The 15035-nt window shown below is 39.2% G+C and overlaps 1 protein-coding gene across 8 annotated transcripts in view; it reads right to left on the bottom strand.

Annotated features, from left to right (window-relative positions):
- The window catches only part of LOC147012715 (uncharacterized), a 286616-nt gene that overhangs the window by 208898 nt on the left and 62683 nt on the right, over nucleotides 1–15035 (bottom strand). For all 8 annotated transcript variants that reach the window (XM_085853811.1, XM_085853813.1, XM_085853814.1 and 5 more), the window contains exons 7-10: nucleotides 13672–13947; nucleotides 10097–10174; nucleotides 7126–7173; nucleotides 4305–4397 (exon numbers count right to left, since the gene is read on the bottom strand). In XM_085853811.1, coding sequence (XP_085709937.1) covers nucleotides 4305–4397; nucleotides 7126–7173; nucleotides 10097–10174; nucleotides 13672–13947 — 495 coding nt within the window. The remainder of the gene's footprint in view (nucleotides 1–4304; nucleotides 4398–7125; nucleotides 7174–10096; nucleotides 10175–13671; nucleotides 13948–15035) is intronic.

Raw genomic sequence — 15035 nt, 5'->3', positions numbered from 1 at the left:
TGATTGAAGGACACTGACCCCCATCTTGGACAGAGAGACTTGCAGATCTTTCAAAAGTCATTGTTGGATTTACAGTGACATCCCGAACCAGTGTACTGCTTGCCCGGCTACTGTGTTTGGATGGGTGACCTGATCTGGATAGAGTCTGGGTGGTATGATAAGTCTTCCACTTTTTCATGATGGATTTCACCATACTCAAAGGGATAATGAGTGACTTTGAAATCTTCTTATAACCTTCTCCTGAATGGTGCTTCTCCACCACTTTATGTCTGACTTCTTTGGAAAGCTCCTTGGTCTTTATGTTTGCCTTGTTAGTTGACCAACTGATCAGTTGCCCCTTAAAACTCCTTAGATAAGTGGTGGAGCTAAATTTTTAAGTTAAACCACTGACTACATACAGGTGAAACCTATTTATTTTTAACCTCTCAAACAAATAAATGGTTCCTGAAGCAATTTCGGGTCATTAGCCAAAGTGTTTGAATATTTATGTAACTGAGAATCATCTGATTTTTCTCTGTTAATCTAACTTATTCACATTTTATCTGAATTTTTTAACTTTATCACTTTGGAGTAAGTTATGAACACTCTATATGTTAAGTTTGATTTGAAAGAATCATGAAATAAGCTCAGGTGGCATCAAAATGTGGAAACTTAGGAGAGGGGTGAATACTGTACTTTTGCAGGCCACCATATTTCAATTGAAATATAATAAAGATTTTATTGGTTGTAGTTAAAATAAATTCTGGAAGATCTCCATAAAATAGTAAGTTTCCTGTTTGGAATGATTTTCAATGATATTTGACTGCAAGAGTGAAACAAGAATGTCGGCACTGTGGTTACAACCTGCAACACGTAATATATGTGTATATGTATATGTATATATATATATATATATAAATATATATATATATATATATATATATATATATATATATATATATATATATATATTAATGAGTGAATTTTTGATGATGGATTTCTGAGTAAGTAGTGTGTATATATATATATATATATATATATATATATATATATATATATATATATATATATATATATATATATATATATATATATACATATAATACAAGGAGTTCCTGTGCTTTGTTTAAAACGATATGGCCGACTGAATGGAACAATGGTAATCTTAGAAACTTTCCAATAAATAAAACTACCTTTCCATGATAAATTATTTAATTATGTATTATTTGTTGTATAAATTTGGTTTTCAATTGTAAACAATAAAGGAATAACACATGTCTCTATATCCCATAGGAGGCCACAAATGTATCACAGCATTTGTAAATAATTAATCGTAGAACACTTGATGGGGCTGGGAGGGTGGCTTAGACTTCAGAGGTTTGTGCCTTCACCTCTGAGCTGTCTTGCTTGGGTTTCAATCTCGACCCAGCTATAAAATACAACCCTGATGTTTCATGTGCAGGGCGATTCACCACTGTGAGTGTCATCCATTTAATGGAATTTGAGCCGATGGAACTCTCTGTCAACAGTGGGGGTATTTGTGAATGGTAAAAATCACAGGGTGTCTTTTGTGAAGAGTAGGCGAGTTAACGCCGGCAACCTGAATAAATTACTGCTACAGTTGAACGTCAGGCCTGATCAGAAAGATTGGAGCCAGAACCATTCTAACAACCAACCCCACAAGGTGGGAATAATTGGGGCCATTAAGCAGAAGAGGAAGTACCAGGGTAAAGGAAGAAGAATAAGAAGTAGTCAAGGAAGGAGAATAATTTGTAGTTGATGAAGGAGGATGAGAAGTAGGAGAAGTATAGGGAGAAGTCAAACTAGAAGAAGTCGAGAATGTTTGATCCCACTCTTCTCGTTCCCCTTGTCCCATTACTTATTCCCCTTCCAACCCCTCCCTTGCCTTTTCTCTCTCCTCCCACATTCACCTACCCTCCATTCTATTCATGATAACAATTTTCACCCAAACTATGTGAAGAGACAATAAATATGTGGCCATAAAGGTAGAAATGAAGTACGAGATCTTATCTTCCTCGATTAAATATAAAATGATAAGATGTGGGGGCCTCAAACACTTCCCAACAACAATGATGCAGGACACAAACCTAATATGATTTTAACTACGCTTATTCATCTCACCGATTTCAAGCAAACTTTGTGTTTGTGGTATTCAGTGATATTAAATGGAATTACATCTTCCTCTTTTCCTGACTTGTGATGTTTATGGAACAAATTTGTTAATAGGTTACAATCGTCAATGAGATTTCATTTGTTGTATTTAATATCCAGTCGCTGAGACGCAAAATGCGTTTAATTGCTCGGACACACATAAAAACGATTAGACATGAGAGTGAAGAGAAAATATTCTCATTCAGAGGAATAAGAAAGGGAAAAACATTAAGGAGATGAAATTTGGAATCAAACACAGATTCGTGGGAATGCTAATGCAAGCTGTAGACCGATAGCCTAATAAGTTCAATTAAAGTCACAATTACACGAGCATTTCCACAACTGGAAGCAATGTACAATCACATCAACCAAAATAAAAGCCAAATTGAATGTAAACGAGAGAGATCAAAAGTGGAACTCCAGCACCCAAGTGATGAAATTTGCATTCCACCACCAAACATTAACTTATTAAACTACTGATGACTACACAGTTCCTGTGTCGGAGGGACGACCCTTCCAGGATTGGACCTAATAGCCAAGGAGACTGCTTGGGCAGCACCAACGCTCTGCACAGAGTTTGGTCCCAATGGATGGACTTCACAGGGTCCTTTATGCCCAAATGTTCAACAAAATGTGGAATTGTGAACTGGACCTGTGATTAAACAAATGGAAGTCTAATCGTCTCGCGTTAGACAATACCAACCAGAAATCTAAATACTTCCACCATGACTATGACTATTACTACTACTACTACTACTTTAGCGGCCTCAAATGTTCCCACCTTCTTGTGGTATCATCCTGGGAATTTTTTTGGCTCAGATCCTTCAGGAATCGTCTGGCCAGGCCTGCCGTTCAACTGAAGGCAATTTGAGCAGAAATTTGTTTACTCTGTTCAGGTGCCGGTGATAACTATCCTTCTCCACTTGAAAGACACCGTGGGATAGTTAACGTCCACCGACTAATGGTGGCAAATGGGATGCTCAGGTTAACGTCTATCTGAGGGACTGAGCACTGCGTGATGCAACACCATTCCTGCAAAACAACAATTTGACAGTCCTTTAGTTGGATCGGGAATGAAATACAGGCGAGAGGGCTCAGAAGTAAGTGTGCTATCTCTGAACCACCCGGTCAGACAACTTGTCCAGAAATCTTAACTTGTTTGATAAAACATTGGACAGAAAAAACCAAGGGCGAGAGCAAATGTCTGTCAACACATATTGAGCAGCATTGGTTCATGTGACATCCACATGTATTCAGCACCCAATGAAATGCCCCCATTTTAAAGTAGGAAGCCCCAGATTTACCAAGATCTTGGTTAAACCAGCTATGGATAGGCTCGTCACCTTGACATCATCAATCTGAGGTGGAATATAAGGTAATTCTTGTGAACTGCTACGAAATGTCTCGGAGATTCTCATGAACTCATATTGCATTGGCTTCAATCAAGCTTAACGAGACATCAATTCAGGTTGGTTGACACATGCACACAAGGAGCCCAATGCCTGCTTTATCACACAGGTAACATGTGCACCTGAAGGTCGAACATTCTTCAAATGTATTCGAATTGCCTTCCTTGAAAAGCACTTATGCTGTTGAAATTGTTGAAATCTCTGTTTGTGATTACTTTTCTTTCCACTCTTATCTCAACAATACTTACTCCAAAACAACATAGTCTCTGTGTTCCACCCACCCACTTGTTTCTCATAATGTATTTTCTTCCATCGTTTCCTTTACACCTGTTCCAGTAAATGTCAAATTTTCTTGCTGTGAATCAGCTGACAAATCAAACAAAACGAAAGGACCCGTCTGCTCATTCGAACCCAAAATGAACCACGAACAAGCATGAAACAGGCATTTATCAAGATGTTGCCGAAAATAAACCTTGGTGCATTGAACAGAAAGATCAGATCATTATGATCCATGTTCTATGTGGAGCGTCGGTGCTGTCGTAGTAGTTTATATGCCTAGAATCCTGGACGGGAATTAGGGCAGGAATTTGGAATTTGTTCATGGTGCCAGTGATAGCTCGCCTACTCTTCACGAAGGGCAACGGTGGGTTCTTTAACGTCGACCAAGTATTGTCGACAGACGGGACACCCAGTTTAACGTCCATCCGAGAGACGACACACACATCGATGGATCAATCATCGTACCTGTGAAACACCGGGATGAGATATTGTGGCTGGTCCGAAATTCAAATCCAAGCTCGATGACTTGGAGGGGAGCGTGCGTACCTCTTGGCCATCCTGCGAGCCCAGAGAACAGAAAGGATGTTTAAAATGTAACCAATGATTTTATTCATTTATCTTCTCCCTCAAGTTAATATTGCAGCATTACTCATGTGTGTAGTACCATGAAATTCTGAATTTTGTTTCAAAACCAACATAAGGATGGAAATAAAAATGTTGCAATTCTAAATAAATGAGGACATTACATTTCACCATCAAATTATGATAGTTCTATAAACACGGCGTGAGAAAGCATTTTATAAAGATGTTCCTTTTTGATGGTACTATTACTACTTTCGTTGTAAAATCCCAATTGAACCAAGTGGAGCCATTAAATATACATATATTCACAACTACATTCTCAGTTTTGTTACGTCGGCCATCAATTTACAATGTATGCAAACTTGTATACTTTTGACCTGCACCCAATATCAAACCCCCACCCCACTAACAAAGGGACAGACATCAAGGGAATGAATGAACAAGGAAAAGAGCAGAGGGAGAAGGTAAGGAAACACTGAAACTAGCAAGTAAGATAGTGAGGATAGGAAAGGTTAATGGGGGTAAAAAAAGATCATGGGAGAGAATGGGGGGTGACAGAAGGTGGCGGTGCACTGCTTGCTGAAGCCCTGGAGGGAAGAGTGAGACAGAACAGCTTCTGGAAGGTGGTTTCATTTGTGGTAGTTATCAGAAATTTAAAGCCAAACAGCAATATCCAAGTCACTGAATAAGGGAAATGGAGATGCCTTAATCAACAATTAGTACAAAAGAGAGGAGAAACTAGAGTATGATAGCATATGTAAATGATCGGGGCTGGTAGGATAGCCGAGAGTTATGTGCAAGCCCTCGCCTTTGAGCTACCGTTGTTTCAAATCTCGACACAGCTATGAACTGCCATCCTGGTGATTTGCATTCAGGGCATGGCACCGATGTGTGCATCGTCTATCATTAGGATGTTAAGCCAGAGGGCCTGCCTGCCAACATCGGTCGTTGGTGAATGTTAAAGATCCCGTGGTACCTTTTGAGAAAGTCAATTGTGTGATAATTCCTGAGCTACATTTTAATGTTTGGTGATGAAAGTGAGTGTCATCAAAATGTCATAGAACATCTTTGTTATGATTGCCAGAAGGAGACATTAAACGTTGTCTTGACATCCGTGGTGTCCCACTTTTTAAACAATAATTTTTCCAGTTTAATTTTTGTTAATTGTAATTTTTTTTCTTTTCTTCTTTTTTTTCTTCCCATTTTTTGTTAAATTTCTCTCCAATTACAGTGCAGTCATTAATTTTTTTCCCCAAGTTTAAATATTTTTCAATTATTTATTTATTTTGATTATTTGTTGTTTCAATTTTGGTTATTTATTTTCAATTATTTAACTTATTTTAAATTTTAATTGCGGTATTTACTTATTTTCAAATGTTTAAATATTTTTCAATGACTTAATTTTTCTTTTATTTAATTTTTAAATTCTTTAATTTTTTCCAATATTTAATTTTTTTATTATGGTTCCCTGAAGAAGTAAAGGCAATAAGTGTTTCTTTGTCTTGGTTTTCATGGTATCCCATTTTTTGGAAAGAAACAAAAATGCATTTAATTTCATTTTGAGGAAGAATGTAAAGTGCTAGCAATCTATATACTGTAATAATACACTTGTTCATGCATGCGCGTTTCTGTAGCAAGTCTTCCCACTGATTGGTTGGACAGCTGGCCTGACTCCACCCACAATTGTAACATATATCTGATGTTCCGCTACTTGGATTGATGCGTATATAAGATGCTTCATGAAGTAGATAATTGACTTACGATCATTTATGAACACAATTAGGCAAATCATAATAACTTGTGTTGAAACTACCGACAAACGATCAACCGTCATAAACCATGAAATGTCGGACGTTCACTTCCTATTTTGAGTGCGCTTTCCGTGAAGTCACTAATGGCACAAGGAGTTAAATATTCCACTGAAGAAAAGTGTAATATGTTGATATAACAATTTACCCTTTTGCTTTGAAGAATTGCAATGAAGGAGAAGTGGGGGGAGTATTATTTAAGAAGACATCAGGGACCGTGGCATTACTGCAGGTCCCTACGTGTGCGGAACTGTGTGTGTGTGTGTGTGTGTGTGTGTGTGTGTGTGTGTGTGTGTGTGTGTGTGTGTGTGCGCGTGTGTGTGTGCGCGTGTGTGTGTGTGTGTGTGTGTGTGTGTGTGTGTGTGTGTGTGTGTGTGTGTGTGTGTGTGTGTGTGTGTGTGTGTGTGTGTGTGTGTGTGTGTGTGTGTGTGTGTGTGTGTGTGTGTGTGTGTGTGTGGTCAGTGTGAAACAGCATTATGATTGAAATTGTTTGCCACATGACACGAGACATTACGCAGAATTTCCATGGGTTCCTGCTCGTTGACTAATGTTATGAGTTGGCTATTACAGAAACCAACAGTGATCTCCGATTGCAGCTCTCGAGTTCGTCAGAGACATTTACTTTATTTTTCAACGACATCAGATTCATTGAAAAAATTGTACCCCTTTAAGAAAAATGCAAGAATTTCTAAGCACAGAGAATTTCCATACATATAACAGAATTTTGGAAGAGTGAAACATTTTACAATTTTTTGTTTTAGTTGAATAATTAAGCATTCATTAAAAAGGGTCAAAATTGGCTTGCACCGATTGTGTTCCTTCACCATTTCTATCTTCCTCTCTTTCAATTCCTCCTACCCCAGAAAGCCCACCCTTCCCAATGTCTCTGTACCCACCATTTGTGTGTTTGGGATTGGCTGGTCAGATTGCAGGGAACCATCGCACTGGAAAATTAAATGCAAAAAATAAAATAAAATCAGCAAACAAACAAAAGCCTCCAAATGCATATTCAATGTTAATGACACATTCCATTTCAAAACTTTAGCCAACAGATAGAAACGACTTAAAGTTTGTGAACTCCTTCAAATGCTTCCTGGTTCTAGCTCAAGCACGATTTACCAATATGAGAAATTAAATTCCACATGTTTTTATAAAAATGCATAAAGCGAGAGTTCCTTTGCGAAACATCACTCAAATAAAAAAATCTTCTTCCCATTCTCTGATGGGATAATTGAAGTTTAAAAAGAAAAACCATCATTAATTCATCCTGCTCATACAATTCAGGCCCAATCACAAATACAGCTTTCAGGATAGTGCAACAATCTCAAAAGGGTATTCTTCGAGGATTACCTGTTGAAAAATAGATTTTCTTGAATGTGATTTATCCATCACATCTCGATGTTTACACAACGGAGGGTTCCATTAGCATTTTTATGGGTTTCCATCAGTCAGCCCACCACTGTTCAAACTGCTGTTGCCTTTCCAAGCACACTTGGCACACACTCAGAATCGAAATTCTTCAAACCAAATTTTGGGGCCCACATCACGAGAGTTCATCTACAGTTAACTGGAACATTTCCTGAACAATGTTTCATTACCTTAATTCAACTTCCATAAAATCGAATTGAATGTGGATACTCAAATTCTGTGCACTATGGAATATTCTCCATTGTACTGCTGTCTCAACAACTTTCCACATAATCCAGGGCTGGCAGGATATCGTAGAAGGATTGCACTCACCATTGAACTGGCCAGCCTGTGATCGAAGCACACCCACATATCAATTGCCACCCTGGTGTTTCATGTGCATAGTGATGCAGCAATGTGTGTCACATCCATCAGAAGGACATTAAGCCAGGGGACCCATCTGCCGGCCATTTTTGTTGGTGGAGGTTAAATATCCGCTTTCATGAAGAGAAAGTGAGCTGTTGCCAGAACCCTGAGAAAATTAACTTCCTGCCTAAAACTATAGGTAGCAAGTGATGTAGTTTTCTTAGATGTTCCTTGACACCAACTTACACTGGTTACCATCCAAGACAGTGGTTGCTGTCCTGGCATCAGCTCCAACACTATAAACAAATTCACATTCCCAGGTTTTTGCATGTCACATGTGAACAGTAGTCTTCAACTATGATGAGCAACCGTAACACTAGGTGTAACCAGAAGAAAAAAAAAATGTAAGAAATTTAAGGTTTTTTGGGGGCAAAACTTGTGACTTTATAGGTAAACTAGAATACAAGACCCATCGCTTCACTGACAGAAATACCAATCTTTGCTGTGATGGCCAATTAATAGGGCAAGAAGAAAAAGGATTCCTGGGAGTGCAGGGAGAACCAGCGTCACAAGTTTGTGTTTTCAGTTTCGCCACGTGTGCCGATGTACCCATGAAAAAAATAATAATAATAATAATAATTTAAAAAAAAATACCAATTTGTTGGAGCGCGGATGTGCCGCTGATGCTGTGCCCCTATACAAGTACACTGGTACTCGTTTCGCTGACCTCATAAGGATGGCAGGCTGAGTCAACTCTACCTGGTGCTAATTTAGTGGCCAACAGGGATCAAACTCAGGACCCGAAGATCCCAAGGCAGTCACCCCAACCTCCAACCGTGAAGCCAACACCAGGCTTATAAGCTTAATTAAACAACAAGAAGAGGAGGGGGGAAGCAGGGATGGAACAGAAATGGAACAAATCAACTGACAACTGACAAATTAAAAGAGGTGAGGGAATGGAGGGAGAAACCATAACCTGGAAAAAAAGGAATGCTTGGGAATGGCGTATTTTGGGGACAGAAGAGATTATGAGTATGAATGGAGAATAACCAAAGTAGTGGTGAACAGCTGTCTTGTAGTCGTGGAGGGGATAAAGTGACTGAACAGACTGGGGAGGCTGGTTCCATAGGTGAGAGGAAAGAGGAACAAATGAGTGAAGGTGAGCAGTGAGCCTGGATTTTGGGAGGTTTTACAAGAAGAGGGTTAATGGTGGACTGTGTGCACCCTGCAAAAACTTGTGAGGGACAGACGAGAGAGGACAGAAGGTGCGAGACCAAAAAAGGAGGCAGTAGAATACAGAGAGGCCAACAACCCATCTGCAATGAGAGTGACAGGCCTAAACTCTCAGCTTCGTCATGAGAAATCCCAATGATTTTGAGGGCCTTGCTTTCCACAGCATCAAGGGAAAGGTGTGATGCAGGATGCAAATGCAAAGTGGATATCGGTACTCCATCAAGCTGTGAATGAAGGCTTTGTAGGTTCTCAAACGTTCAGACTGGCCAAGGAAAGACCTTGTTCGATGAAGTGTGCCCAGTTAGTGGCTGGCTTTGGAGGCCACTTTGGAAATATGGTCTGTGCAAGAAAGATAATGTTTGATGGTGAGACACAAAAGATCGAGTGATTTAACCTCTTGAAGTGGCTTGTTTAGCAAGTGGATGGAAGTGTTTGCCGGATGGTCCTTTAAGAGAGACAAGGCGAGTGTGTGGGGTTTGTGTGAAAGACATATTCCAAATGGTTATTTCTCATTGGCAGACTGGATTGTACACTACCGATGAAAGCATTTGATGAATTTCTGCACCACATCAGTTATTCTTAAAGGTTGTGGCAGTCTGAGCAATCTCCCATTTAAGGCCTCTCTGAAGCGAGCCACCTCTCGAGGAATCAACTGAGCATGGTAATTGCACGCGCCATTTTACTGCACCTGCAACTGAATAATTATGAGCCCAATGAAGATGGTCCAAAGATGCTATATTTGTCACTAGTATTTGATTTGAAAGGCCAGTACCACTGTGACAGTATTTGTCATGGATAAAATGAAAGAAAAAGTATCACTAACGAAATAGAAGAAAAAGAAGGAAAATGCAGAAAACACACCTGGCCTGGAACGCTGCAGCATCTTTCTCTACCTGCATTTCTGGAACCACAATAAAGAGCAAACTTCAGGAAGTCTGCCTGTATACACACACGCACACACACACACACACACACACACACACACACACACACACACACACACACACACACACACACACACACACACACACACACACAGTGTGGTTTACAAAAACGAGTCCTCTTAATGCAAACAGAGAAAAAAGCCACCAAATGGTGATTAAATGGCATTTTAGTCTGAAAAGCTTTTATATCCATTTATCAGGAACTATTTCAGATTATTTGCACCATGAGCACATGACGTGGACACAAACATGAACGATTACACCTCGAGGCTCAAGTTGTTATCGTGACCAAGTTCCCTCGAAACACGAAGGACAATGCCATGTCATAATATAGATGAAATGGTTCTCAATAATGATCATAAACACAAACAATGCAATGAAAACACCAATGTGTTGCACCGTTCTGGTATTCCATTGGCATTCCCATGGGTTTCCATCAGTCAGCCACTTTCCATTCTTTTTCAGACACACATGTTGATTTTTCACATCTTTCCTCACAAATCCAATCATTTGTTGAATATCATCAGCTTTACCCAAAGCACTGTTTCACTGACCTCAGAATGATGACAGGCTCAGTCAACTTCACCTGATGTTAATTCAACAACTGACAGCAGCTCAAACTCAGGACCCTAAGATCCAAACCAGCCACTCAAACCACAAAGCCAACAGCAGGCTCCATGGATGTTGAAAATTACACTAATTCCACAACCCCCTTTACTTAACGTTACCTTAATTACAAACTGCAAAACAGTTCTTTACCTAAAGTAAGAACCTTACGAACTTGTAAGCAGTTTAGAGATTGTTGATGAATGGCACTTTAAAAAAAAAAAAATCTTAGATTCGAAAGTGAATTTTGTTTTTTGAATCGGGATCATACCACATCGAGATGGTGTTTTATCGATAACTAGCAGAGCACCCGCCCTATGGGCGATCTTGTTCCAAGCATGCAACACATTTTTCTGATGCATACCCTTATTTGGGCGGTGTATAGGCGACTGACAGCTCTGAAGAGGCAAAAAAAAGATAAACCTGGTTATGTGCATGAAGAGAAAACTTACATACTGATTATAATTCAAAACACCCCACAATAGTGGAAAACGTAGCAACAGGAATAATGTGCTGTAAATGGTGACGACTTGGAATCTTGTAATACCCTCCCACACCTGGAGGGGGCACTACACGATACACATTTACATACATAACTTGCGGCCTCTCCCCCTCCCCCACTCGGTCCCCGGCCTCCTCTTTCACCCAAAACCATTGGCAAAGATTAAAAAAACACCCCTATACACTAATTGGCATCATGCTGATCCTATGTCGCAAGTCTGGATGTAATCAGCCCAAAACTGTAGGAGGAGTAGCGTGACAAACAAGCATGCACATGCACATGCACCGGTCCGTGAATTATAGTAAGAATTATTGAGTACCATTTCATCCTCAAACAAATATATGCTATTGATTTATTTATCTGCTTGCGGAATGCAAGAAAAATGCATTAGCGTACTAGAAGGGCACCTGGAAGAGCGCATACCTCCGCCATGCAATAGATAATCCAGTAAAATATATCGGGACCAATAACTTTTTGAAATATCATGCTGTATATCGTTTTTGGCCCCATCTCTCAATGGTGAAAAATCACTTTAAAATTAAAAAATTCTCGCATCTGGATCTGGATTCGGATCTTCAACAAAATTGAATCAATTCTTCCACATCACACACCCAAAGTGTCCATCAAGTTTTGACCGAATTTGTCAGTAACTTTGTGAGATATCGTGCTCTACATTGTTTTAGCCCTATCTCTCAATAGTGAAGAATCATGACAAAAAATTATGGGTAGGTGGATCCAGATCATCACCAACATCTAACCAATTTGTCCTTGTCACACACCCAACCGGCCCACCAAATGTCATCAGAATCCATCTACAATTTTTTGAGATATCCTACACACAAACAAAAAAACAAATATACAAGAAGACGACATCATGAAGAGCACGATACTTGCAAAATTCATAAAACAAATTTGACCTCAAAAATAATTGGTGGTTGAATTAAATGACCATCGATGCAACTCCTCTTCAAATTTTCAAGTGAATCAGATGAAAATTGACAATTTTGGAATTTTCGTCTATGTTGACCTGCAAAATAATTGGATGATTGAATCCAGTGACCTGAAATATAAATCCATTTCAAATTTCAAGTCAATCGGATGAAAATTGGGATTTTAAAAATACCACCTTAGTTGTTGACCTTTGGCCTGTGTTGACCTTTTGACATTTTGACCTCAAAAACAATAGGCTTCTTGCTTATGACGAACTCTACCATGTGGTGAAGTTTCGTGGAGATCGGTTTAAAATTGTGATCTCAAGGCAATAAAAGTTTTTAAAAAAATAAAAATAACAGATAGAGATAGAATAACGCACAAGATCAACCAACATACTTTAAAAATCTTCGATTTTCACAAATAACAGACAGATAGACAGACGGACAGACAGAGGTGAAAACATAACCTTCTGCCTCCTTCAGTGGTAGAGGTAATAGTATGCTCCTCACAAAAAAACTTTAAAATTGCTTATGCTTTGAAAGAGTATTTTTAGATTTCAGAGCTCCACAGATTCCTGAATAAAAAGTGTTAGAACAACCATTATATTCATTCAAATACCATTCATCTCAACAGAATTATTCTGTGTTGCATATGAGCTAGACACCAATCTTAAACATACTGTAGCTATGTCTCATGTTGTCCATTTCACCAACTGAGGAACATCAATGAACATGAAGACACCATGTTTGTTTCGCACAATATCCTTGTATTGGCAGTCTAATGATAGATTAGGATTCATAACTGAAGTGCACTTTTGGTGAAAGAAGAGTGAGTGGGGCAAGGCATCAGATTAACGAAGCGTGAAAAATCCTCCCTGTTTCCCTTGCGATTATGCAACGCATACAATTAAAATTGGGGGAAAAAAATTATGTAAAGCTTATATAACGACTGATATTTTCGGATAAGGGCAATCTATATATTACAAATGTAAACATGGAGGAAGTTTTGACCTCTCAAACCTTTGTACAAAGCATATACAGCATAACACGTCTTGTGTCCACTGGCAGGAGTTTCACTCTGGTTCTTTTAACATACACACTCACTGAAACAGCTGCACAAACTTGTTTGGAATTCAAAAACGTCAGCCCAACAAGCCTGCTATTGCCAGATATTTGAATTTGTGTTCTGATATTTTTCAATGATGACGATGCCTATGTGTCATCAAATTTATTTGGCAAAGATCACCACAAGCCCTTCCTCAGAGTGTTTGGCTACGGCAACCATGTTGGCTACTGCCGGAAAAAAACCACAAAACAAAACACATAATACAAACATTGCTCATGATATTGCTTCATGTGAGCGAGATTCTTGTTTTTCCATAATATACCGCTAAGGTGCAGAACTCAATTATTTTTCCAAGTCAATGATGGAAAATTCAGAAGATAACTCACGTGAACAGCTGTCCGATCCTTTACCAATATTCCTAACAAGATCACACCATCCATGTCCACTTTTGCCCGTTGGCTGAGAGGCTGGGAGCCAGCAGGCTTGCAATCGACTTGTAATGATAGTTCAAAATTGGTTACGGTGACTTCGAGGCGATGCCAGCCGCCGTCAAACAGCAAGGAGATGGCTGGATGCTGAGAAATGGCCAACATCTCAGCACCTTGCACCCCTGCAGCTTCAAATGCAAGCATTCTCTTTGCTCCGTCCAAACAAACCGCCACCTACCATTCCAAAGAATGAGCTTCAATAAAGAGATCAACCTGAGAAATATCATCTCACTGAGGAATGAGGACTTTTTCAACAGAAACATTCATTACTTTGTTGAAAGCAAAATGAAGTTCAAAATGAATTGAAATTTCAAAAATAAACCATCGATAATTATAATTAATTCAACTGTTTTAAATTACGTGCATTTTCCAAGCAAAAGTACCCGTCCTCGGTGACGGGAAAAGTTTAAGTTAATTTATCAACTTAAATTATTTCACAGACTTGAAATAAAGTTAATTATGTTGAAATCTTGATTTCACTCAGATTCCAAAGCTCTGTGCTCCATATACTGCACAACATACAAGAACGAAGCTCAGTTTCATAATGAATCGTCATTGAACAGGAAATGACACACAGAGATCCTGTAATACTAGGTGCACAACATCCAATAAACACACTCCAGTTAATAATGGTGCCCAAACGTAAAACGATGGACAAAATTAATTGCGCCAAAAGGTTGAGAACGGTTATGACATTGTGCGAAAAAAATTGAGTTTGATATGTTGGCAAGAAGTGAAAGTGCAGCATCTGTGTGCCGTCATGACAGGATCGATGAATCAAATGTGTATAAGCGCGAGTCAAATAATCGTCCAAGTGTTCCCGCTCCGCAAAGCGCAAACGTCTCACTCCAGTCTGGTGATCATCTTATTGGAACGATGAAAAAGCAATTAATGTTTGGATCGAGGACCAAACAGAAAAAAATGCCTTTGAGTGGACTGGTGTATGAGAGAAACCATTGTGGATTTTCCCAGACTTTGAAGAGACCGGTGTATGGTAGAAATCATTGGGGATTTACTCGCACTTTGAGTGGACTTGTGTATGGGAGAAATCATTGCAGATTTACCAATGTTTTAACAAGGCACTTGGGGTCGAAGGCTCTGCTTCAACCATGTCTCATTGAACTAATTGAGGTGAAGGGATTTATGTCAGAGCAGGTTTTAAATGCCAAAGAGACAGGATTATTTTGGAAGAGGATGCCATCTCGTACCTTCCTGTCCAACATTTTACCCTTGTTCTGTGTGGCAATATAGCAGGCGACTTT

Source organism: Eptatretus burgeri, chromosome 14, assembly GCF_056783735.1.
Source record: "Eptatretus burgeri isolate ZD-2024b chromosome 14, Ebu_testis_v1, whole genome shotgun sequence".
Classification (NCBI taxonomy): Eukaryota; Metazoa; Chordata; class Myxini; order Myxiniformes; family Myxinidae; genus Eptatretus; species Eptatretus burgeri.
Note: the sequence above shows the minus strand (reverse complement) of the source record. Positions and strands in the feature narration are given on the sequence as shown.